Here is a 27484-nt window from a genome sequence, read left to right on the forward strand (position 1 = left end):
CCTACAATGCATGTCTTTAGATTGAGCGGGGAAGCAGGAGCACCTAGGGAAAGCCCCTGAGGCATGGGGAGAACATGCAGGCTCCGCGCCTACAGGGTGGAGGCGAGATTTGAATCCCCAACCCTGGAGGTGTGAGGCAAGTGTGACTTCCACTAAGCCCCCTCCCCCATATCAACAGAAACTTCATTTGCATTTGTAAACTAACAGCAGAGTAACATTCCTGTTTGTCAAACTATATTTGAGCCTGTCCAGGAAGGTAATATGATACAGTGGCTTCCACTAATATTGGCAACCTTGGTAAATATGAGCAAAGAAAGCTGTGAAAAATTTCTTTAATGTTTAATTTTTGATCTTTTGTTCAAAAAAATTCACAAAAAAATACTCTGCTCTCATGGATATCAAACAACTGCAAACAGAACACAGGTTTATCAAAAAAAAAAAAAACTTTTTTAAATATAGGTGTACAACAATTATTGGCACCCTTTAAATCTATATTTTGTGCAACCTCAACAGCTGTGTGTCTTCTTCTATAATGCCTGATGAGGTTGTGTGTTGATTTTTGTGTTGATGTTGATGATGTTTTGGATCACTGTCCTGCTGGAAGATCCAACCACGGCCCATTTGAAGCTTTATAGCAGAGGCAGTCAGGTTTTCATTTAATATCTGTTGATATTTGATAGAGTCCATGATGTCATGTATCCTAACAAAATGTCCAGGTCCTCTGGCAGAAAAACAGCTGCAAAACATTAAAGAGCCTCCACCATATTTAACCGTGGGCATGAGGTACTTTTCCATATGGCTACCTCTCTGTGTGCACCAAAACCACCTCTGGTGTTTATTACCAAAAAAAAAGCTCTATTTTGGTTTCATCTGACCATAGAACCAGATCCCATTTGAAGTTCCAGTAGTGTCTGGCAATCTGAAGATGCTTGAGGCATTTTATTTATTTATTTATTTATTTATTTATGAGAGTAAAGGCTTTTTTTCTTGAAACCCTTCCAAACTATCTATGGTGATGTAGGTGACTTCGGGTTGTAGTTTTAGAGATTTTCTGACCCCAAGATGCAACTAACTTCTGCAGTTCTCCAGCTGTGATCCTTGGAGATTTATTAATTCCACTTAGTATTCCATTCATAATTCCACTCGAGTATTCCACTCGAACCATCCTCTACACAGTGCCTTGAGAGAATATTGACAGACGTCCAATTCCAGGTTGATTCATAACATTTCCAGTTGACTTGAACTTCTTAATTATTACCCTGGTGGTGGAAATGGTCATTTCCAATGCTTGTGCTATTTTCTTATAGACACTTCCCATTTTGTGAAGCTCAACAACCTTTTGCCGCACATCACATCACAGCTATATTCCTTGATCTTACCTATTGTTATGAATGACTAAGGAAATTTGGTCTATGTGTTACCTCATATATTAAACCCCTGTGAAACATGGAGGTCATGGTTGAATAATTTCAACAATGCCAATAATTGTTGTACACCTATATTTAACATAAATTTTTTATAAACCTGTATTTTGTTTGCAATTGTTTGGTATCCATGAGGATAGAGTTTTTTTTTTAACAAAAGATCAAAAGGTTAAACAATAAAGACAAATTTCACAGCCTCATATTTACCGTGTGCCAATATTAGTGGAGGGGGTTATATGTGTTGTCAATAATGCACTAAGATTAAGAATATTGTTCACTTAATCTTTTTAAACAGTGCTGTTTTTGATAATGATAAGGCCTAATCCAAATGGAAATAACTATTGTGTACAACCTCTACTCAATTAGAGTTTTTTCACTTATTCCCTAGTCCTTTGTGTTTATAGTCTCTTTGTGATTTTGAACTTTGTTTATGGGTTTGCCTGATTTATTAAGATTATATTGCCTGGTTGTATGTTTGATCAAACCCAAGGGGATTATGACAATGATTTGTGCACTAGAATCCACCTGGCTCCTGTGTGCTACAACTGCAAATGTATTGATATTATGATAAACAGTAAGTGGTCCAATTAATTCCATGTTAAAGAAAGACCTGTTAATTACACTTTGAATTACACTTTGAATTACAAATGATTGTTTCATTTATTTGCATTATACCATTTTAGATATTATGTCACATTTTAGAATTCATCAAATACAGTGCTTTTGAAAACCAAAAGAAGAGGACGTCCTGCCTTATTTTAAGTTTGTAGTTCATAACACTCAGAACAGAATTTGAATGGCGTAAAACAGGCGGATGGAAAAATTGGCAATTGAAGTCTTCTGACAGCAGATGGAGCTAAAGGAAAAGGTAGCCAGCAAACAGGATGCAGTGAAAGACCCTGGAATTTACTCCTACCGCATTAAATTAACACTTTGACTCTATTATTGATGAACTTGATAACTTACCATATTTAACCGACAAGTACAACATACACTGTGCTGCTAGTTTTTTAGGTATATATATATATATATATATATATATATATATATATATATATATATATATATATATATATATATATATATATATATATATCCAGGAGAGAGAGAGAGAGAGAGAGAGAGAGAGAGAGAGAGAGAGAGAGGTTTAAATTGCCATTAAACATTTAAACAATGAAACAGAAATATTTAATGTGTAATATGTAATGTAGGCCCCAGGGTTTCTCAAACATTTAGCTTATTTTAAGAACAACAAGGCAAATAAGTAGCAACATATTAATTCATTTGAGTCATTAGACCTTTTCATTCCTGTATTAACATCACTGTTAGATTTACTCTAACAATATTTATACTTGTTTTCGAATTATCAACTGACCAGTCAATTACTCTTACAACTATGATAACTAAATAATAACAATAACAGCATTAATATAGCAATACAGTCCGGAACCTCGTGGATATACTGTACATATACTGACACCACTTTAAGAGCCATGTATGTAGAAAATAAAATTATGTGGTTAGACTATAAAATATGCACATTATATACACTGTAATAAGATGTTTTGATAAGTAAGATTATGACATGACCTGTTTCTATCATGTAATGTGACTGTAAATCTTTTGGATTGCCAATGAGTCATTTGGACCTCTGTCAAAGAATATTCCCACTTTAGTTCCAGGGAATGGAGGAGTCTTGATAAAAGGAAGAATAGTGAAAACAGCATGGCAGGGTCAGCCAAGAGAGAGGGAGAGAGAGGGAGAGAGAGAGAGAGAGAGAGAGAGAGAGAGAGAGAGAGAGAGAGTGTGTCAAATAAAAAGAGATGTAAAGGGAGAAAAAGAGTCAGAGAGAAAGAGCGAAAGAGAGAGAGAGATATACAGGGTGTAAAAGAGTCAGAGAGACAGACAGAGAGAGAGAGAGATAAAGGGTGAAAAAGAGTCAGAGAGACAGAGTGAGAGAGAGAGAGAGAGAGAGAGAGAGAGAGAGAGAGAGAGAGAGAGAGAGAGAGAGAAGAATGTGGTGTTGCATGAGGGAGCGTTCCTTGGCTTTTTATTTCTGTTGCCAAGGAAACCAATGAAATGACAAGTATCTGGGAACATCCCAACTCTCTCTTTCTCTCTCTCTCTCTCTCTTTCACACACACACACACACACACACACACACACACACACACACACACACACACACACACACACACACACACACACACACACACACACAGTGTGAACATATCAGAGTAAATATGATACTAATTAACTGAATGCAATAATTGGAATAATCAGTTGGTTGTTTTGGCATGAATGTGAAGAAACACTGCGCATTGGAGCCAAAATCATACCTTCTTTCATCAAATGCGAGTTATCTGCAGCCTAATTAACACATTTACTGGTTTCATTATATCTGCATGTAATCATTAATTTACTTTTGGAGTTATTATTTTATTCAGTATGATTTAAATTGGCCTGCTAAATTAGACTAAACTGGCATCTTTACACAGAAAGATTGGATTAAAAAAAAATTCATTTACGTTTCTGTGCAACTTGAAGGCCTTACAGGAGATTTGATCTTGTTCACTCTCAACCAAATTTCAACAATTTAGAACTTCATTTCAACTGCAAGAAAAACGCAATTAATTACATATTTGATCAAACGTAGTCAAAAATAATGACATTTCTTCCAGCACCTATTGTACATTTGGGGTTAAAGCAAATCATGTTTACATTTAGTCGCTGCTATTCTCTAAAGTGAACGGGAGGCTTATATGTGAGGCAGAATCCAGATTTTCTGTTCATATAAAATAAAGTTAAATAAATACTCCAGAATTTTGCATGCCATTCTCTGTAGAGCACCTATTTATTCATACATATTCAAAAATATTTTTATTCAGAAAGAAAACATACTTCCTGTCACATAGAAACAATATCATTCTCATTTTTGTTATACATACATATACACACATACATACATATACACACATACATACATACAAAACGAAAGAGTACAATCAACTAAACAACCCATCCCCTCTCCCACCCCACCCTGGCTCATCATGGCTAACCAATATCTATATCCGGTTATGTATACATTATAAAAACCAACAACAGGCACAAAATTCAAGTGGGAAGTCTATGTAACTCCATAAAATATGAAATAAAAGGTTGCCATTTATATAATAATAATAATAATAATAATAATAATAATAATAATAATAATAATAATAATAATAAACCTTGTCAGTCATCGTATATTTTGTTTTCTCGAGTTTTAAAAAAACATCATGTCCTTTAAAACATCATGCCACTGGGAGATGGATGGATATTTACCAGACTTCCAATGCAACAGTAGGGAACGTCTTGATATTAGGGATGTGAAAGCGATAATATCTTTTTGTACAGGGCTTAATGAAACTGAGGCATCAGGAATCCCAAATATAGCAATCAATGGGCAAGGTTTTAAATCTACTCCGAGAATAGTGGACATGATGGTAAAGAAACCAGTCCAAAAACCATAGAGATCAGGGCAGAAGAAAAACATGTGGCCAAGATGACAGGGAGAGCCATGGCATTTATCACACTTGTCCTCTACTTCTCGATATATTACAGAAAGTCTCGACTTTTTACCATGTAAAACTTTGAATTGGATGAGCCCAAATATTTATGCATACATATGTGAAATTAAATACATTTGAACACATCTGGTTGTGATGAGAGAAGCACAGAATACACTTATGCCTACGGTTTTCCCATAGGCGTCTTCTATTAATTCCGTCAATTAACATTTCAGTACCTGACACTATAACAATGAAGGTCTCAGGGAGGAACTAATGACTTATCGAAGTGAGTCAACCAAAACGAAATGGTTGAAATACACACCGATGATGGATTTACGGAGCAAAAGCGAGTGAAACTCATAGCACTTTCACAGATTCTATGGATGGTTCATTCTGAATTTAGTCTCTTCAGATGAAATGCAGCAGAACACTCACTCTTTCACACATATATTACACACAAGGTGCACTAAACCATCATTTATATTCACCACTAGTGACTCATCTAGTAATTTCCATTATAATGCGTAAATGCTGACTATCAGTTAGGAGGAATTGTTTCAATTTCTGGTGTATTGTTCTCCGGAGTGAACAGTGACGACATCAAAATTAGGTCTGAAGATGTGCGGCTGATATACTAATAATACAATTTTTTTTTTTTATTTTATTTTTTTTTAAAGGTAATACATTTACTAATAATAGTTACTCAAGTTAATTACAAGTAGTAATAAAAATGTAAAGTGTATATGCCTCAGAGGAGCAAACCAGTAATGTTTTATAGTCTATTAGCCTTTAGTATAATGAAATACATAATGCATAACACATTATACATTGATGCATTCAACAATGACCCTCTTATAATTTTATTCATTCTTTTATTCTCTCTCTCTCTTTTCTCTCTCTCCATTATCACATTTGCATGAACCACCATGACTTAATGTTACATGAATATACTTTTCGTCCTGTTAGAAATACACAAACATTCTAGTCACTGGCATCCGCACCTATATACAGACATTCTTTGCAGACATCATTTCTGTTCAACCTTATCCTGCTATAAACCCTTCTCTAATATGCACAATATGTATTTTGCACAAATCTGGCATTTAGAGAGCCCCAGAGAGAAAGTTGAGGGCAACAGTGCAATGGAAAATCCACAAGGTAATTACAAGGAAGCTTCAAAAGGAACCAGGACTCTAAAGGAAAGCCGTCCTCTTCTAACATAACGTGACTTTAATGGATCGCTAATGCACTTATGCACTAACGCAACAAATTCTGATGAGAAAAGAACATTAAGCAAGACACAGAGGACTAATCAACTGCAGGCTATCCTCCACACCGGTCTGTCACTTAGTCATTCATTCATTCATTCATCTTGACTGTAGGATAAAAACACAGACACTGTTTTATCTGTAAGTTTGAGTTGAACGTGTATAAGAGATAAAAGCACAAGCACTATAAGAAGCCATGTATTGGACTTTACATCAAAATGCACTGAGAATCAACACACACACACACACACACACACACACACACACACACACACACACACACACACACACACACACACACACACACACACACACACACACACACACACACACACACACACACACACAGAACTGAGACAATAGGGTTTCACTTATTATTGTTTGCAAAATGAGTCATCCTGCAGAAGTGTGTCAAGGATGTCATTATGACTCATTCCCAAAGGCTATTTTTTCTTTTTCAATTTACTGCCATTAAAAGTAGAAAAAAAGAAATCTCAAAAACACGCCTGCTTTGTTTAAAGATCTTAATATTTTTCTAAGCGAGAAGCATGTTCCATTCCCAGATGTACACCGCCTCTTACAGTGAACCTTTTCCCCCCACTCCTGCAATCCAATAAGATCCAAATCCTAGAGCTAGGAGGAGATGCAGAGGGAGAAGCAAATACAAACAGATCATCTAACAAGAAATAAGGACATTAACATGAAAGATCCTGTCCTATACTCTCTTTCTCACCTGGATTGATTAGAGGGTCAAATATATATATATTTTTTTGTAATAAATAGAAAACACAGAGAGAAATGAATATTTCCATGCTTAGAATCTTTCCAAAAAAAAAAAAAGTGCAAAATGACATTTCTGCACTATTTTCCACAAATGCAGTTGATCAGTCAAATAATCAAATAATCTCTCACATTTGCTTCTTTAGCTTTTCCCTGGCGATACGAAGCTATTGAACTAATAGAAAAGGCAAACTCAAAGGCCTCAAGCTGCAAAAACAAGATTAAAGGATAAAATTATGATGTACATTGTCTGTCATTTCTATCCATCGTTAGAAATGACCGAGAAATTACAGCTAGAGTGAATACTTCATCAAGGTGTGGTTAGGTGTGCTGCTCCTCTCACTTCCTGTGAACCAAGTGTGTGCAGTTCGCTGCTCAGTCTCACAGATTTAATAAACTGGAAATCAACTTATACAAGTTAGCTTATATTGCAGAACGCTGGTGCTGTTGATATGAAGACTGTCCATTCTCCATCATTATCAACTGTTATACAGTATTTACAATTATTCTTAACCATCTGTCACTTGCACATCAGGATCTGTCATTAGACTGCAAAAAACACTGTCTTACCAAAAGTGAAATTATCTAGAATAAATTATTTTTTTTTTTTAAATAAGATTCCAAGATATAAGAATATTAAACCTCTTTCATGACTTGACATTTGTTGTTGATGTTGTTGTTGTTGTTTTCTTCACATTTCCTTCTCAAAATAGTCTCGAACATCCACTGACAAAGCCACGACCGACGTGCTGCTGGCAAACATAGTCCCCTGTGTATAGAGGTTTTGGGAAACCCTTTGTATATATAAACCGGTTTAAAATTGTACAAGTAAGTGACAAAATGTCAAAAATACACTGATATAATGAACAACTGCAATGTGTTACTTTTTCACCAGAGCATTTAATACAGGCATGCACGTACACCAGTTTGTAAGGTCACTAAGCTGCAGGTAATATAATGTAAGCTGTTATTGTGGCGATATAGACTATCCTTTTGTACTATCATTTCTGAAAATATAGTCTTTCGAAGTTTTTGTCATGTTCAAATAAGGCTAACACTATGAATATGTTGCTTTATTAAATAATGAAACAGCAACACACCTGATGTGACCTGTAACTAACAACACAAGTCTTGTATTGCACTTATAATGTACTGAATTGTAGCTTGTAGCTTACATCCTGTGCTGCTCCAATGTATTTTTATCCAGCCATACTGACAGACTGCATAGTTATCTAAGCATTTGTACATTATTTCTTAATTTTCTGTTCTTTGGACAGCTTTAAAAAGCAAAGAGCAGTCACCTTAAATGATCTATAGTAATGTATCAATGCATATATATATATATATATATATATATATATATATATATATATATATATATATATATATATATATATATATATATATATATGCACATTAATGTCACAGGCTTATACAATATAAATATTGCTCTACATGCATTCTATTTATGTTTAGACGAGGAGGAATAATTGTTTTTCCTTGCCTGCACACTTGCCAACATTTTAAAAGTGCTCAGTATGATTCATGAGTCCCATTCATGCAATTTGTTGTACCTACTGTAAAAAAAAAAAAAAAAAAGCCTGAATATGAGCCTAGTTATTAAAAGATGAATGCATAAAAGCCTCCTCTCTCATTCTGAGTGCATAAAAAAAAGATCAGTACATCATAATAATGCCAAATTCTCTCAATTGAAATGTTAAGCACTTGTTTGCTTTATAGTAGAAATATGTTTAGAAAAAAAAAAAAAAAAGCCTGATTACTAAGTTCCTTGCAAGTGTGCCTCTCTGTGAGAGTGTGGTTTAACCTTTCATATTCATTGTGGTGAAGTTCACGCGCCGCATTTTCAGAGTAAACTGTATGTTGATTTCCGATATGCATGCAAAACTTCAAGCTAGCACTTTTTTTCAAAAAGAAATGAAACTTAACCACATAGAGTTGCCACTCCCCCACTGCTGCTTAACAACCCAGTTTCAGGAGTCAGTATTCATCCAATAAAGGAATGGTTTGGGCAATTTTTTTCTTACTTAGCTCCCAGTTCAGCATTGCACATGCCTTGTATTTGTAAAGTTCAACATGCTATGTAAAATCTGGTCTGTTAAAAACACCACCTGGTCTTCAGCTGTCCAGTTTGGGTGAGCTGCTGCTCAGGGTAGCCTCAGATTCCTGTTCTTGGCTGTCAGGAGTGGAACCTGATGTGGTCTTCTACTGTTGTAGCTCATCTGCTACAAGGTTTGACATTCTCAGATGTTTTACTGCTCACTACAGTTGTAAAGAGTGTCTACTTGAGCTAACATAGCCTGCCTGTCAGTTCAAACCAGTCTCTGGTTCGTTCTCCCCTGACCTCTCTCATGAATGCAGAACTGACGCTCACCGGATGTTTTCTGTTTGTTTGTTTTGTTTTTTCGCACCATTTTGTGTAAACTCCAGAGACTGTTGTGTTTGTGTGAAATTCCCAGGAAATCAGCAGTTTCTAAAACACTCAAGCCATACTGTCTGGCACCAGTAAACATGCTATTGTCAAACTCACTTGTCAAGATCACATTTTTGCCCATTGTGACATTAACTGAAGCTATTGGCCTGTATCTGTACGATCTTATACACTGTGCTGCTGTCGCGTGATTGTCTAAAGGGATAATTGTATGAATGAGCAGGTTTATATATACAGTATTTCTAATAGAGTGAATAAGTACATCGTGCTTGAGAGCCCTCAATGCACACAGGGGTGGCTTGGGCACATCCTCTTGATAGGATTATTAATAAACCACAAGCCTTGATCCCATTGTGAGATCTTTGGTTAGAGATGTTCTTCACTGCTAAGGATACTCCATTATATTGTGCAAAATAACTGGTTTCATATATATAGTGGTACTTGGGCAGATGTACCAGATTTCAGCCACATGTCGCCCAAATGTGCATGCTATCTGAGTTTGTCTTTTTCAGTGACACATTCCATCATGGTGAAATATCAGCTCACTCTCTTTAACAGAACAAATTTAATAATAACGAGAATTTTAAAAAAAAAAAATCCAAAAGATTAGAGCAAAGAAACAAGCAAACAGGAAAACTCCACTAGTTCTAAAATAAACTGCCCTGGCAGGCCAGAATGAAACAGAGTAAATCTCCTTAAATCTTTATTATTATTATTATTATTATTATTATTATTATTATTTTTTAAATTTTTTTTTAGAACATCCTTATGCTGTAATTTGGTTATTTTTATTTCACTCCGCACTCTCAGTTTCCACAGTGTTACGATGTTCACTTTACATTCAGTTCTGCCAGCGTTCGTATTAAGCAGTGTATAATGAGTGTTCAGGAAGGGCGTGTGTCCTTCAGACTGCTACTTTGGCACAAACCTGTTATGAATTTCTCACCAATTCTCTATATTTAAATGGACACATTTCCTATGAAACCCTTCCTCAATTACAGACAGCAATTCCAAAAAAGTGTGTTGCCTGGCAACGGTATGATGTAGCAGCAGGACAATTTTCCCACAACTTGATGAAAAATACAAAGAATTAATGGCCACACATTCAAATGGGGGGCAGATGTAAATCAATCTTTGGAGCAAAATAGATATACAGCACTGATTCTGTGACTGAAGCTCCTTTATATTCTTATTCTTTTAGGTGTCATGTACTATGTTTTTTTTCCCCATAAATTGACTATCTATCTATCTATCCATCCATCCATCCATCTATCTATCTATCTCATGATGGAAAATACCTAAGAACTTGTATGGATCAGCTGCAGTGAGGGTTAGAAGAATAACGTATGAATAATGGGTATGAATATGAATGAATAACTCCATCAACATACAGTAACTACTAGCTATTAGTGAGTGAGCTAAGATCTCCCTGCAGTTTATGTGTTTTTAGATAAAAACATACCCCTTGTGGGCAGCATAGTGGTGCAGTGATCTGGGTTTCCTCTGGGTTTCCCAGTTTCCTCCCACTCTCCAAAAACCATGCAGGTAGGTCAAATGGCTACGCAGTATTTCCCATAGTTATGAATGTGTGTGTGTGTGTGTGTGTGTGTGTGTATCATGCCTTGAAAAGGACTGGCATCCCATCTGGGTTGAATTCTCCCTTCTTGCACACAGTGTCAATAGGATTGGTTACAGATTTACAGTGGTCTATCCTGACCTGGATAAAGCAGTTACTGAGGATGTATGAATGTATGAATGAATGAATGAATGAACATATGCCTTGTGGTCAAACTGCTAAGCCATGCTAATTCTTACCAGTTAGCTCTAGAGATTTTTTTTTTTTATCCAGTGTTATGAAAATGAAAGGAAATAATAATAATCTCTAGCACTAACTGGCAAAAATGAACGCTGTACTACTTTAGACCACAAACTAATTATCTTCTGATATTTCTTTTAATACATCGCCCTTCCTGAGCAGTTCAACTATAGAAAAAAATGTGATTGCAGGTTGGCTAAAATGGTCAAACTGCAGATGGTAATGATTTTTCGGTCAACTGTTTGTGTTATTACTCACCCCAGAGAAAATAAAAGACAGAGAATCTGGAAATTTAGCTTAGGAACAAGCTTTTTACATTTGTTCTTTTATTTGATACCTTTCCCTTCAGGGCTTCCATAATTATCACTTTATGAAACGTCTATTGCTGAAGCAAACAATAATATTTTGACGTGAAATAAATACAAACTTCAGACAATACATATGCATTGGCTGATGCTCTATAGTACATATGGAGAAAAGAGAGCAATGTGAATGTAAAATTTTTGATTAACGTTATATAGAGTAAAAAGTACACCACATTTACTTTTCAATGTGATCTAGATCCTTGTATTTGCTCTTTATATTCCTCTGTGTTTGTCATTTCTAGTGCAGGTCGAGGAGCCTCTTACTCTTCAAAACTAACAGGCCTGTGTCATGAGCAGAAATCTTTATTGCCATTGCCATATTGTTTTTCTTTTTTGTGCACCAAGATGTACCAGGTGAAAGCCCGTAAATTTCGCTGAATTTCCACTATGACAGAATTACTTTCCTTATGACTCAGCATAGACAAGTATCAACTGTATTAGCTTTAAGTAAGTCTTTCTTTGGAATCTTGTTTTGCTGTCATGCTCTTTACTTCTCTTTCTTCAGTCTATCATGTGTGTACAAGCTTTCATAGCATGATATAATAATATTTAATATAATATATTATAATATAATATAATATAATATAATATAATATAATATAATATAATATAATATAAAGGACAGCATTTACTCATTTGGTTATTTTACCTCTGGGCAGATTTGAGCTTTACATAAGTTAGTGTGCAAACAATGACTGACAGCACCTTATTAAATGGAAGTCTTCATATTTCTCATTAAATTTCTGTTGAGGTTATTTCCTCATGTTAACAGGAAGTGTGCTCTTCCTGTCTATTATTTGGGTAAGAAACATTTGCATGCAATCTTCCATGTAATTAACTTTTTTTAAAAAATTTATTTTCAGAACAATCTATAATGTAATTATTCATTTTTTTGTTTGTTTGTTGTAAATGTTGAGCATTTTAAAATATGTAATCCCATAATCCTGTTTCATAGAACAGCTACTATTGCGTATACTTCAAACTGTCTTCACTACACACATCTTCAAGTTTGCTAATCCAAAATATGTGGTATGTAACTGTGAGTAAGCATGTGAATGCAACGTTTTAGTTGGTAAGTCACATGACATTCATGTGATTGAGTGCACTGACCATGTGGCATTTAATGCGGCTGAATCCTTTTCTTTAAAGGTATATTTACATTAAACAAATGCAGTATCGTTATAGAAGTACAAAGCTGATAAATTTGAGATTATTGTAAGATAAGGTTATTATAAAGTGTAACGATCTAGCTATATAGTCTATCTTTTCTTACTCTAGTTCTATAACATACAGGTGCATCTTTAAAAAATCGAACATTGTGGAAGTTTTTTTTTTCCCCCCGAATTTTAATTCAAAAAGTGGAACTTTCATATACTATAGATTCATTACATATTATGAAATGTTTCAAGCCTTTTTTTTTTATCTTGATGATTATGGCTTACAGCTCATGGAAATCAAAAATCCAGTATCTCAAAATGTTAGAATAAAGAATACAGAAATGTCGACCTTCTGAAAAGTATGTTAATTTATGCACTCAATACTTGGTTGGTCGGGGCTTTAATCCTTTTGCAGGAATTACTGCATGAATGCGGTGTGGCATGGAGACCATCAGCCCGTGGCACTGCTGAGGTGTTCTGGAAGCCCAGGTTGCTCTGATAGCGGCCTTCAGCTCGTCTGTATTGTCGGGTCTGGTGTCTCTCAGAGATTCTCTATGGGGTTCAGGTCAGGCGAGTCGACTGACCAATCAAGCACAGTAATACCATGCTCAGCAAAGCAGTTACTAGTAGTTTTGGCAGTGGACAGGTGCAGAGTCCTGCTGGAAAAGGAAATCAGCGTCTCCATAAAGCTCGTCAGCAGATGGAATCATGAAGTGCTCTAAAATCTCCTGATAGACGCTGCATCGACTCTCGACTTGAGAAAACACAGTGGACCAACACCAGCAGATGACACGGCACCCAAATCATCACTGACTGTGGAAACTTCACACTGGACTTCAAGCAGCTTGGATTCTGTTCCTCTCCACTCTTCCTCCAGACTCTGGGACCTTGATTTCCAAACGAAATACAACATTTACTTTCATCTTCCCCATGATTGTGGTTGTGTACTGAACCAGACTGACAGATTAAAGCCTCAGGAATCCTTTGCGGGGGTTTTGGAGTTAATTATCTGATTAGAGTCTTCTCAGGTCGACATTTCTGTATTATAAATTCTTTATTCTAATATTTTGAGATATTGGATTTTTTTTTATTTCCATGAGCTTTCAGACATAACCATCAAGATTAAAACAAATAAACAAAAAAAAGTATCGAAATATTTCACTTTATGTGTAATGAATCTATAATATATCAAAGTCCCACTTTTTGAATTAAATTAAGGGAAACCCCCCCCCCCCCCCCCCCACACACACTTTTTCATGATATTGGAATTTTCTGAGATGCACCTATATATGTGCTTGCTTTTTTGTTTACCATGCAAATTCAGTGATGACGCCATTAAAGTGTAAGAGTAAAACAACTCCATGACATTCTGTAATGTTTTTCACTCTTTTATGGGCAGTGGGTGATTTACAGCATTGTTCAACAACCGTTTCGTTTTAGTGGGATGCATAAATAGTCACAGGATATTGGTTAAGTGTCTCTGCCCCTGCATCCTTGTCATATGGTTATACTTGATTTGACCTTTTTCCCCTTGGTAAGAAGGATATTTTCCGATTCTGGTAAATAATAATAATAATAATAATAATAATAATAATAATAATAATAATAAAACATTACAAAAGCTTTTTTTCCTCAGTGCATCACAATGTTGTATTAAAACTAGATTTTACTATTAGGTACTAAAATCAGTACACAATCTATGTACAAAGTTCTCAAGGGAAGCATTGGGTCATACAGCAAAGTAGAAAAGTCCATTTTTTGCATAGATGATGAAACATTTCCATACAGTATCCAGTGTTTTTTTTTCTTTTCTTTCTTTTTTTTTTTTTTTTACAAAGTGGTAGAAATAAGGAACGATGTACCAATCCGTACTGTCCCCTTTTGAAAAACAGAAAAAAACAAAACAATTAACCAACCAAAAAAAAAAAAAAAAAAAAAATCCCAACATGAGAGCACCTGTTTCTCAGGCCAAAATAAATATCTCAAATATATTATTTCATTCTATACACCAATCCTTCAAATCTAATTACACTTATAAATATCAATATCATTTGGTCTCTGAAGGGAAAATGCAGACAGATCTGGTAGTTAATCACAACTGTTCAACAGGAACATTGGGTGTTTCTCAATATGTGTTCTTGTGTACTGCTGTAAGTTCAGTGCCTCTACTGAAGTATGCAAGGATGGTTCTAACAGCTGGGTTATGTGCTTCCCACATATCAGTGATTCACCGATACGTGACTAATGAGAATGAATCGAAAGTTTTGTACTTCGTTGGAATACACTAATGGGTAGAATAGATGAATCACCTCAGGATGAGACTCCTGAGATAGCACTAGGCTGTTATATGCGGATGTGCATATGTACACATATTCTGAATTCTTACAGTGTTGATTGTGCATATCCAAAAAATAAATAAAAAATTAGGCACAGGTATATGGCTCTATGAAAGCCGTAAACATGCTCCCTTTGTTCAGAATCTACCGCCAAGTCAAAGTCATACCGTAAGTATCACAGCCACCTTGCTAACCTATTCGATTATTTACACATCAGTTTAAAAATGCTCATTTGTTTTTTTTTTATTGTTTATTTTAATTTTTTTTTTTTTAACAGCTGTCTGTCTGTTTTGGATCATGATCTATTCATAATCAATTTGAATTAATACTAACCGATGTATGATTGCCTCAGCCCTCAGTTCATTTCAGTCCCTGCAGGATCACAGAAATCAACACAAACGCATGGAAATGCTGCAAAATGTTTCAAAATTACCGCAGATTTTCTGCAGATTTGGGCCATGTGACGTCACCACAATGCGCGTTTGGCCAAATCCCTCTTCGATTCACGTGTGTCTGACAGGAATAAATAAAAATGTCTCATTGATCAATAAACAACGCTGCAAAAGACCGTGCAAAACTATTTCGTGCGATTGCGATTTCGCGATTCAAGTAGTTTTCCGCCAAAAAAAAGTCTAAAAAAAAACACTCTGCTAAATCCTGTACAGACTTTTTTTTTCTTTTCTTTTCTTTTTTTTTTTAAATGCATTGATCCAATACACCCGATCCTAGTGTAGTACATGCAGCCAAGTCAAGTCAACTACAGACTTAGCAAGCATTTATTTAAATGCTTCGGAAGCTGCTATTAGCACTACAGGTAAATATCATTAATGAAGCACATGTCAAATCGATCCTAGTTGGTGATATTAAGGTAGATTTGTGAGAATTCAAGTCCACTCTTCTCCTTTTTGGTATTGAGAAACACCCTCTGTAGTCCTTAAAACTGCTATTCGTAATAGAAAATGATCTTTCCAAAAAGACATCTGCTTCAGTAACCTCAACATCCACACAAAGTACATCAGACCGCCGCTCCGTATTTCTTCAACAGCTGTCCCCGTCATCCATTACATCCTTACGTATAATCCTTTCATCATAAACAGCAGAGGGGTTAGCAGAAGTTCTTCAGCAGAAGTTCTTCAGGAAAGCGCTGTGCTTTGAGCATCGCAGCATATAGCTAGTTGTGCAGTTTTGAACAAAAAAATTTCTGACGGTGTGAGAACCCCTGAGCAGTGTGTATCAAGCGTATTTATTTATCCACTGAGAGAAATAGATGTTAGTCTGTGTTAGCTTAATTAGCATACTGGGAGTAGAAGGCCACTTTAACACGCTCGATCTGGTGACAGAGTTTGATTGCAGGGCCGAGTTTTAGATCCATACACTCCTGAACAGTGGGCAGGGTCAGCAACAACAAGGCCTGACCATCAATGTCCTACAGAGAGAAAGTGAGAGAGAATAATTATTCACTGCGTCTCAATTAGCTGGCCATGTCATGCAGTTCAACACTGAGGATATGTCCTGGCCTGCTTTTAATCTTTGGTTAATAAACTAATCTAATTTTACTGTATTACTAGGTCTAAGTGTGTGTGTGTGTGTGTGTGTGTGTGTGTGTGTGTGTACCTGCTCTTGGAAAATATTGGCTAGCGAGGCACAGTCTGTGGACATGATGAAGTTAACCACATCTGACACGCTCCACTCGAGTGGATTCCTCTCTAGAACCAATCGGCTCTCTTCCTCTTCTGTATGTGCCATCTACACACACACACACACACACACACACACACACACACATAATGTAATTATATATACAAAAAGAAATCAGACAGCTCATTTATAACAGCTCATTTATAAGTAAGTGAAGTGAGTATCACATACTGTGTGTATTTTTTTTCTGTATATGGTAGAGTTTTAGTAAAGTTGTGTGTAAAAAGTGTCAGTAACACTCATGCGTATGTTGATGAATGCCGATCGCCCATAAACTACCAAGTGTGTTCACGACACAGCTGATTTACATTTAACGGCAGCCACAAAACTCCATAAAAGCAATGCTCGCGGAGCTGAATATGACAAAATGACGAATAAAAGGTGAAAGAGCGCCTCCAAAGCGTGTCATGCACTAAATCTTGCTGGCTGTCAGCTAACGTAGACACACACGACCTTCATCGGGTGCCATTTCTTTTGTCCTAATTGAATGCCAAGTCTAGTTTGTCTTAATTTATGTATTTCTTTTAGATGAGGTCATTGAGGTTTACAAAAGCTGTCAGACAATAAGCATGGCAGAGTAATCTGTATCTATTCTCTCATTCCGCTTCTACAATTTGAAGACTATCTGCTGAAGTCCACATGAATGAGTCTCCATCATCCATCCATCCAACCATCCATCCATACAACCATCCATCCATCCATCCATCCATCCATTTTCCATCCCGCTTATCCTACACAGGGTCATGGGGGACTTGGGGAACACCCTGAACTGGCGTGCCAGGCCATCACAAGGCACAAGTACACACACATTCACACACTACCGACAATTTGGAAATGCAAATCAGCCTATCATGCATGTCTTTGGACTAGTATGAGTAAACCGAAGTACCCGGAGGAAACCCCCGAAGCACAGGGAGAACATGCAAACTCATCCTGTGCGAACAGGATGGAGGCGGGATTCGAACCCCCAACACCGGAGGTGCGAGGCAAATGTCTAACATGAGTTTCCCGTGAATGATTTTGAAATTTTTTCGGATAAATTAGTTCACATACCTTTGGGTTTACGTGATTGGCTGCCTGGTTGTGTGTGTAAGAGAGTGAGCGTGTGGATCTGCGCAGCGATGGTCGCTCTGGAGATGCCCCAGTCCCGGGCAGAGTGTGAGACCTGCAGGGTCGGCCTCGTCGTGTAGAGAAGCGCAGAGGAGCCTCTTCGCGCAGCTCCAAGCTGGAGCTCTCCTCACTGTACGACTCCTCCTCTTCCTCCTCGTCAAAATCATCAAAATCATCACTGTCCTGTGAGGAGAAGAGATTTTTTTGTCTGAGAATGATTTTCACTGGTTAAGAACTGTGTTATTTGATATGGCATGTAACTAGTTAACAAATGGTGTCATGTCTGGAATACAGCACTGTGTCATGCCATAAGTAGCAGGTATATGTCAAATCTAGCTAAATACCATTAGAAAGAAAACATTACTGTAGGCAGATTAACACAAATGAATCTCAATCATTACATTTCATGAAAGAACTACGATGTTTCCTTTTTTGGATTTTTTTTTTGTACTCCCCTTAATATTCACTCTGTCTGTGGAAACATTAAATAACAAGCTCTTTAATATTCAAAACACATCAGAAACCTGACTTGAATGAGAACAAGCGAGCCTTTTAAACCCTTTGAAATCTATTTGGGGCAAATTAGACCCATTCAAAATGTTAACATAAAGTGGCACAATATTAACAATTCATAAGAACAGATTAGGACTGCACTGATACATTAATATTATTTGCAATCAATATTAAACGGAGCAAAAAGTAAAACAAACAAACAAACAAACAGATTATAGAACATAAATAAGTAATTTGTTTCTTTTTACTTTTTTTTATATATTTTTTTTTACAATATTGCATGTTTGCCCAGTGGACAGATACACAATGGTTTTCAACATATTCCAGCAATTGGGTCTAATGATCAAATAATACATCTTTTACCTCGTTACAATGGTAATACGAATATAACATGGAGGTTTGCTAATTTCTGCTAAATAAATTGCGAAAGGCATAGAGATGGTGTCCAAGGAGAAAAAAAAAACCCATTTATTAATATAACTGCAAAATGAATGTTGCTTTAAATGGGTTAAGATCATTCAGCGCTCTTAATGATCGGGAAAATGGATGTAAATGATATTTTTAATATAGCTCAAAATTAAAATGGAGCATGTTCAGGTTAATTGGAAAAAAAAAAAAAAAAGACTGGTGTGTCTGGTACATCTGAAAGAAATAGCTAATGTTAGTCCCATTTCCTCTGTCTCTTACTGTATTTCCACTTCCAGCTGAGCTCATACAACTCGCATGAGACGCAAACATTTCTATCAACACGGTTAATATTAATCAGTTAGATAGGTGCAGATTAAAATGTACTACAATACTAATACAATTTGAATAAAATTGTTAGAATCTAAATTCATGGCCTGGGCATTTAATAAGAAAACTATTGCTCAATAGTGAACAGGATGAAGGGGTTTAGAGTGTGTGTATGTATATGCGACCTGAGCTGACTCCACAGCGTGGTGTCCTGTAACAGTAGAGCGGCGTTTCTTTTGAACAAAGACGGCTTTGCGCTTCTTTCTGCGGCGGGCCGGTTTGGCCATGTCGCCCTCCTGAGTGCACTCTCCCAGACTGGGACGGCCCACTTTTCTCTTCTTTCCATAGTAATGCGCTACAAAACACAGACATTTTTCCAACACATTTAGCAAGTACAATAGATGTACGTGTGTGTGTGTGTGTGTGTGTGTGTGTGTGTGTGTGTGTGAAGAAAAGCAAGCCCTGACAGCAGAACTGTGTCGTTCTCAATTGGAATATAAAATGTAAAACCATCTTATTATACAAGTTAAAATATCTCTCTCTCATGCTTTCTCTCTCTCTCCTTCATTTTCCTAGTCAAAATATGTCTCTGCGTTCATTCTCCCTGTTTCTCTCCCTTCTATCTCTTAAAACTGGGCAGTAGTGGCTCAGGGGTTAAGACATTGGGCTAGTGATCGGAACGTCATGAGTTCATATCCCAGCAATACCAAACTCCCACTGTTGGGCCCTTGAGCAAGGCCCTTAACCCTCCAGTGCTCAGCTGTATAAATGAAATAAATGTAAATTGCTCTGGATAAGGGCGTCTGCCAAATGCTTTAAAACAAAAATTCTTTTACGATTTTACATTTCTACAACGGGGATCAGTCATTGGGCCCAAATTTATTATTATTATTTTTTTAAATCTCAGTATAATCTCCAAACAAGTAGGAAAGCAGCCATGTGCGCAGCATGTTTGCATTTCTTCACACACTGCAGAGAGACTATAAGAGGGTGCAAAGCTTCATGACGGCTACACTGGAATAAAATATTGAATCGCTGCATAATTTCATGTGTTATTTCAGAGTTAATAATAGAATTCTCTCAGCCATAGAAATAAAACGATATCATGAGTTAACATATAATTAAGTACTCCAAGTCTTTAGGCTAGATGTGATGCAATGCTGCTATAAATGCTAGTTATTTATGAGTAGGTAAACACTGTGAAGACCTCGTAAACAATATTATAATACAATTTAATTTAATATGTCTATATACGGTACGCATATATTTTATATATAATACGCCCTACTTAACATAGGACGGTTAATAGTGATCAGACAGTTAAATCTAAAAATCAAACCAGATGCTTTTTAAAGCAAAAATACTGTATATCATAGTGCACTGTGGACTGACTGGATCCATAATATATTCACACTTCAATACCAGAACCTCTTGGAATTATGAGAGGAGGAAACGCCAATTTAATTCCAATAAACCACAGCGCTGTTAAATGCATGATTCTGATTGGTCAGAAAATGATTCATTTTCTATATCAGCAGCTCTGACGGTAATTCCAGCTACAAGGTTTATTAATGCATTCACTCTTTTAAAGGGACTTGTATATACAGTGCTCAATAAACAGATTTTCACCACAGCACGGCTGAATTCTCGAATCTGACTGGTAAGAAGGTGTGCGTTATTTATGCATAACAGCATGTCTCGGGCTGTAGTTCCGGCTGGAACATGAATGTTAGGTTTATATTAATGCATGAATTTTGTTAGGAGATATTTATTTAACGTTCATGGAAGGAGTCTTGAGTGTCGCGCTTTGTAACAGTCACAGTGCTTTGCAAAGTTTCCCAGCGTGGGAAAGTACTCAGGGCAGAGGAGTTTATGCTTTCTGATTACGTGGTAAAATGACAAGCTGCATTTTTTTTCAAAGAGAGAGAGATAGATAGAGCGAGAGATAGATAGCGAGATAGAGAGAGACAGAGAGAGAAATAGAGTGATCGAGAGAGAGAGAGAGAGAGAGAGAGAGACACTGGTAAGGAAATAGTGATTACAGGAACTAACTTCAACATTAAATCTTACTATTTAACCGGTAAAATGCACGGTGTCCATTAATAAATGAAACATTGTAGTTTAAGCAGCATAACATACTCCAGACCAAAATAATCCACTTCAGGTTGGTAACAGTATCATACCATACCGCTGTGGATTATTTTCCTAGAACTGCATGGTCTGGAGCGTTTTACTCCTTACTTAAATAATGTGTGTAATTCTTGGTACGGTGACGTTTTGAGAGAGACATTTATTTCCATTTTTATAAGTGTCGGTGCTTGATAACAGTAAAGGTAAAGTAAAAGGTAAAGCTGTAACTTTAGATTTTCTGACCCAGGAAAGTCTTCAGGACAGAGGACTGCTACGTAAATGAACTTATTAACTTCAAGAGAGAGAGAGAAAGAAAATGGAGGCTGGTGAAGGGTTGACTGTTTTTAGCTGGTGTAACGTAAGTGATAGCAGGAACTAACTTGTTTTGTGGACATATCACAAAAACTATAAAGTGATAAGAAGGTCCATGTGTCGTTCATTAATCAATAAAAAAAATGACAGGAATACATTATAAAGTATAAGAGGAATAATAGTCGTCGATTATTTTTCTACAGCAGCATGTCCTGCATTGTTTTATTCATTATGTATTATATTTTAACATATATAATATACTGTACGTGGGTACATAATACACATATCATGTGTATATAGAATATATTTGTCTATCTCTGTATTTCTCATCTTTCTTGTTATTTCTTCCCATTTGTCTCAGTGAATGCCTTTCTTCTCTCCTCTCTCTCTTTCCCTCTCCTCGTATATTTCTGTCTTTCCTAATATATCTGTCTGCAACTCTCTCTCTCTCTCCCCTAAGATATCTACTGTCTCTCCTTCCTGACTCTTAATTAGGGATGCACTGAAATGAAAATTTTTGGCCGAAGCCAAAACAGAATACAATGGAAAAACTTGGCCGAAATCCAAAGGCCCAATATCGAACACGTTTTTTTTTTTTTTTGCGTTTTTCCATTTATTTTGCCTTTTTTTTCACCATTGCATAAATTAAATAGTCAAAATGTGCTTTTTACTATTTTGTCTTGCTTTTCAAAGAAAAATTCAATTACAAAAACTACAATTTCAAAATATTTAACAGTGAACATTTTTTTTTTCATTCCAGCAGGCAAAGGCTACCAACAAGGCACAATATAAATTTAAATAAATAAATGAGTAAAATAAAAATATTTTTGTGGTCATCTTTGAGCCCCCCTTGAATAGCCGGTGTTAGGCCTATAACTGACTGCTGAAAGAATGGAACACTCTGTAGCCTACAACAAGAAAGTGCATTGACATGAGTGTAAAAAATGGTTCTATTGGGTTCTATACGGCTGATTATATTCGGGATATACACCGCTCGCGTCCCTGTACACCTCGCGGAATATTATAGTAGATATAGTACAGTTAGATACATTGTTAATGTTATGTTCCTTGATAGATTTAGTTAGTTTAAACTATAGCTTAGTTCATTTAGTCCCCGCTGGTTTTTCCGCTCCCAGTCCATAGTACTAGTTCATATTTCTTGTTGTGTTTTGACCCTGTTTTCTGTGACCGCGACTTTGATTATGCCTGTTTGCCTGTTTCGTCTTTACCTGCTTCCATACTCTACTCCCTTACATCTCGCGACGTGACGGAATACTCCGGAACAGAAACAAAACAAACATACGTGTCCACAGTAAACTTCCGTCAACATCCGAAAAGCATGTAGCTCGTGCATGCGCGCGTCTCACTTTGGTTGCTAGGCTATTTGGTCGCGTCATCAAACACGCCACTGTTCAGTCAAATTTATTCGGCTTTTTCACTTATTCGGCCGAACACCGATAATGCTTTTTTTTGCTATTTTCTGCCGAATAATTTCAGTTGCCGAACATTCGGTTCATCCCTACTCTTGATATACATCTCCTGTTCCCTTAATAGATTTGCCCCATCTTTTCCCTCCTGTATCTTCCTGTTAACATCTTTAAACACTTACTGTACTTGGTCTTGGTGTGTATGGAGCAGTTTTCCGGACACTTCTCCGAGACGAGTGTGGGGCCGAACAGGTTTGGACAGCACTGCAGTCTCACACACACTCTGCGGCAGAAATCTGCCACCTGCTCAGCCAAACACACAATCCTCATGCTTGCACGATAACTCTTCCCTTTATACCTGCAGGAAAAACACAAAGCCACAAATTCACTGTCGGTGTGTCCCCAGTATGCTATCGAAGCCGCTTTGGAGAAGAAAAAAAAACAATAACAACAACGTCCTGTTTGGAAAATTTTGCCTCGCTCAGTTCTATTAAATATGTGCATGCATGAGTATGCAAATTGGTTTTCTGGTTATGCAAATAGTGCAATACTGTGGCATATTGGTATTGTGCATTTTAGGTAATGTCATGCCAATGAAATGCATGGTCCTTCATACTGAATAGATGTTGGAAATATCTGAAACCCAGGACGGTTTGATGTTTTACTATATCACACAAAATGATAGAATTGGAGAACAAAAAAAAATGATACACTTTACATTTTAGGATATAACTACTTTATGGTGGGATTTCCTCTGCCATTGTACATTTTTGAAAAATAGGTGAGATGGCGAGATCTGGGACAGATTAGATCAGATAAGCCACAGAATGCACAATGAGCAACTCTGTACACTCAAATCAGTAGGATGCCTGCAGCTTGTTGTGCTGTGTGCTTGCATGTTATCAGATTTTCAACATATACAGTAGCTGTGAAAGTTATACTGTGAGACATGGCAGTGGGTTCATGCCATTTCAGCTAGCTACAACATTTTTAACAGAGTTAGCTAATACACTGCCAGTCTTCAGTTCCTGCTTGCTTTTGGGGAGCTTTGCTTTAGTTTTGCCTTCAGAAAGTGAAATGCAGCTCAATTGGATTCAGGTCAGGTGATTCACTTTTGCACCATTGCACAACATTCCACTTCTTTGTCAGGTCCCAGATCATTCTGCTTCTCAGGCTTACCAACACACTACATCTTGTTGTAAACCCTTTGTATTTACTCTGGTCAAATCTCTTGATTGTTGACTTTGACACAGATTCACCTATCTCCTGGAGAGGTGTTCTTCACCTGACTGATTGTTTTGGAGCATTTAAAGAATTCTCCTTTCATCCAGCCCAGGTGTTTTATGAGGTCTTCCAGGCCTTTTGGTGTTTCTGAGCTCACCGGTGCGTTCTTTCTTTTTAAGAACATACCAAATAGTCGATTTGGCTACACCTAATGTTTCTGCTGTCTTTCTAGTGGATCTGTTTCGATTTTTCAGCCTAATGATGATTTGCTTCACTGACAATGACAGTTCTTTGGGCTTTATATTGAGAGTTAAGAGCAACAGATTGCAAATGAAAATGCCACACTTGAAATCAACTCTAGACCTTTTTATCTGCTTACTTGTAAGTTAACTAATGAAGGAATAACACACACCTGGTGTTATGCAACAGCTGAGCAGCCAATTTTGCGTTCAAAGATGTATCAAGTATAAAAAGTGCTCTATTTATGGATCTGTATGTCTTGTGTGTGAGAGTGTGTCTGTGTGTCTCCGCACTTGGCTTTTAGGGTTTCCTCCAGACAGTTCCACTGTGGATCTACCACCAACTGTAGCTCTCTGAGAACACGGCTAGGCTTATAGGCTGAGTTTATCAACATCGTCAGCACCTGCAAAAGACACACACACACACACACACACACACACACACACACACAAAGCTTTCTGAATGAGGAATCACACTAAGTCGCCACATCTCACAGGTACACACACACACGCACACACCAGCAAAATGGAACTAGCGTTCAGACTGCTGACATCATAACATACTGGCATCTTTGTTTATGTCTCCATCGCTCTTTCCTGTCTCTGCCAGTTTCATGCTCTCTCCATCTCACACCCCCATCACCAATACAGACGCTCTCTCTCTCTCTCTCTGTCTCACTCTCTTCCTACTGCAGACTCACACACAGTACTCGAGGGACTGCCACTCTACCTCCTTAAGGACGAGTGTGCACTTGCCAGGCCCCACAGCTTGTGGTAACTCTGCGATTCTTCCCTTGTTGAGGTACGGCCCAGAAAAACAGCGATGATTCACAAAGATCTGAGAGCAGCAGTACTTTCCATTTACAGAAACTGTGGTAAACAAATTACACACACGTTACAATTGCACATAGGACTGGATCTGATCTAGAACATGAAAAATGGATGTTTGTGCTATTTTTATAAACAATACATCAGTAATCAATAAACTTAGAGAGCAAATAATAAAATTACCATTGTGCAAAAAACAAATAAAAACAAACAAACAAAAAAAAACAATCAGGGCTGTATTAAAGGGTGGGCGAAAGGGGTGGCTGCTCAGGGCCACACGCTGACTGTGCATCGGCTAAAATTAGAGCAAGAAGCTGCATGCGAAAGAGATCTTGAGATAAAATTCTGCAGTCAGCAAAAAATAAAATAAATAAATAAATGCCAAAAGAGCTACCGCGAGCTGTTCCAAAATGTTCATTGAAGCAGATGATTTAAGTCACTGTTGATCAAGCTTTACTCAGAGTGTGACTTGATGAAATGTAAAGAGGAACGTGTCACTCATCATACAGTTTATGACAAACAAGGAAGATGTGTACAATATAAATAGAGGGGGGAAATATTTTTGCTCCCGGCAGCAGGAAGTGGCATTTGTAAACAATAAACTCTATCGGAATAATTTGTGTGCTGCTTATAGAGAATGAAAAAGATACAACACTGATATCAGAAATCATTTCCAGGTGGCTGTGTTGTACATGAAATCTATTTTATTTGTATTTGATCATTTAACTGTAATGATAACTCGGCTTAAACTATTACTATAGAAATCTTGGAAGAATCTTGGGTCCTCAGTATACACATCAGCTCATATTAACATATCTCTATGCCTTTCACTTTATTCTTAATTAAAACACTTCAATTACAATATTAGAAAAAAAGTTTTTGCGAGAGCTGCAGATATTTTCTTAGCTATATTCAATATTCAAACACCCCAACTTCATTTATCATTTAATACTTACTCTGTGTGTGTGTGTGTGTGTGTGAAGTTTAATTTTATAAAGTGCTTTCACTGTTAAATCAGAGAGGATGCAGCCGTCTGCTGAGACAGCTCTGAGCAGCGTGTGGTGCTTAATTTGCTATACTGTCATTCACATGCTGGTTAGATTCAGTTTTAACTGATTTGTATGCGCAGACCACACACAAGCCACATCCCCTAAGTCTGAACCCTACAATAAAAAAATATCGCCCTGGGCCACACGCACTGATTGAGAGGGCTCTGTCAAGACACCATCGTCAATGGTCTGCGTGCAAGTAATATGCATTTATTATTCGATACTCACACAGTTAGTTCATAGACCAAATCTTTTCCTGTTTAGTATTTATTTGCTCTAGCCGTAGGGTAAACCTACAGCCGTTGTTCGTCACTCTATATAATGCAAAACTGTACATGTCCTGCATACCAATTGTGATTCAGTAACAAAACAAACAAAAAAAATTAATTAACAGAGCTAAGTACATATAAGATTTACTAGACTAAGAATCAAAAGTATTCCCCATCAAAACTTCTGAATTTCAGAGATAGTCTAACTCGTACAGTTCAATGTACCACTTCTACAATAGTAAAAAGTCTACTACATTAAATAATAATAAATAAATAAATAAATAACAACCTGGGTCCATGGCAACAGGCTGGCAATGGTTGAGAGGAATATTTTCTTTGGGTGGAGGAGCCAACCTGCAACAACAACCAATAGGATAATTACTAACTACTAATTACTTACTAATGCATCATGAACTACTCTACAGCGTTCCATTAGCACACGCATTCACAAAACCGACATTAACATAGCGAAGGTGTAACATGCTTGATGAAAACAGTTCCAACATTTCTGGAGAGCCCAACTGCATCTGTATATTTGAGTGAAGGCAGAACGCTCGCGTCTCCTGCCGTTAAGCGAGTTCGGAGGCCGTGGCACGGAGAGGAAATGAAACAGAGCAGTGTTGAGACTGGGATGACTCTGTTATGCGAGGACAGACGCACGCAGGATTAAATAAAGCGCTCAGGTCTCTGCGCCGTTAATCTTGCACGACTTCACAGAAGGGTTTGGAGAAGTGGAAGAGTGCGGATAAAATATTTGGATGGAAGTGTAAGCAGAGACAGAGCGTGAACTTTCCAGGTAACTTA

At 37.0% G+C, this 27484-nt stretch overlaps 1 protein-coding gene across 3 annotated transcripts in view; it reads right to left on the minus strand.

Annotated features, from left to right (window-relative positions):
* Positions 1-14183: 14183 nt before the first annotated feature.
* sfmbt2 (Scm like with four mbt domains 2) overlaps positions 14184-27484 on the minus strand; it is a 60208-nt gene continuing 46907 nt past the window's right edge. For all 3 annotated transcript variants that reach the window (XM_047162141.2, XM_017494397.3, XM_017494399.3), the window contains 8 exons: positions 26970-27034; positions 25265-25404; positions 24829-24938; positions 23254-23429; positions 19388-19557; positions 17898-18137; positions 16761-16892; positions 14184-16572 (listed from right to left, as the gene is read on the minus strand). In XM_047162141.2, the coding sequence (XP_047018097.1) occupies positions 16432-16572; positions 16761-16892; positions 17898-18137; positions 19388-19557; positions 23254-23429; positions 24829-24938; positions 25265-25404; positions 26970-27034 (1174 nt within the window). In that variant the 3' untranslated portion in view covers positions 14184-16431. The remainder of the gene's footprint in view (positions 16573-16760; positions 16893-17897; positions 18138-19387; positions 19558-23253; positions 23430-24828; positions 24939-25264; positions 25405-26969; positions 27035-27484) is intronic.

This window comes from Ictalurus punctatus, chromosome 19 (assembly GCF_001660625.3).
Source record: "Ictalurus punctatus breed USDA103 chromosome 19, Coco_2.0, whole genome shotgun sequence".
NCBI classification, from domain to species: Eukaryota; Metazoa; Chordata; class Actinopteri; order Siluriformes; family Ictaluridae; genus Ictalurus; species Ictalurus punctatus.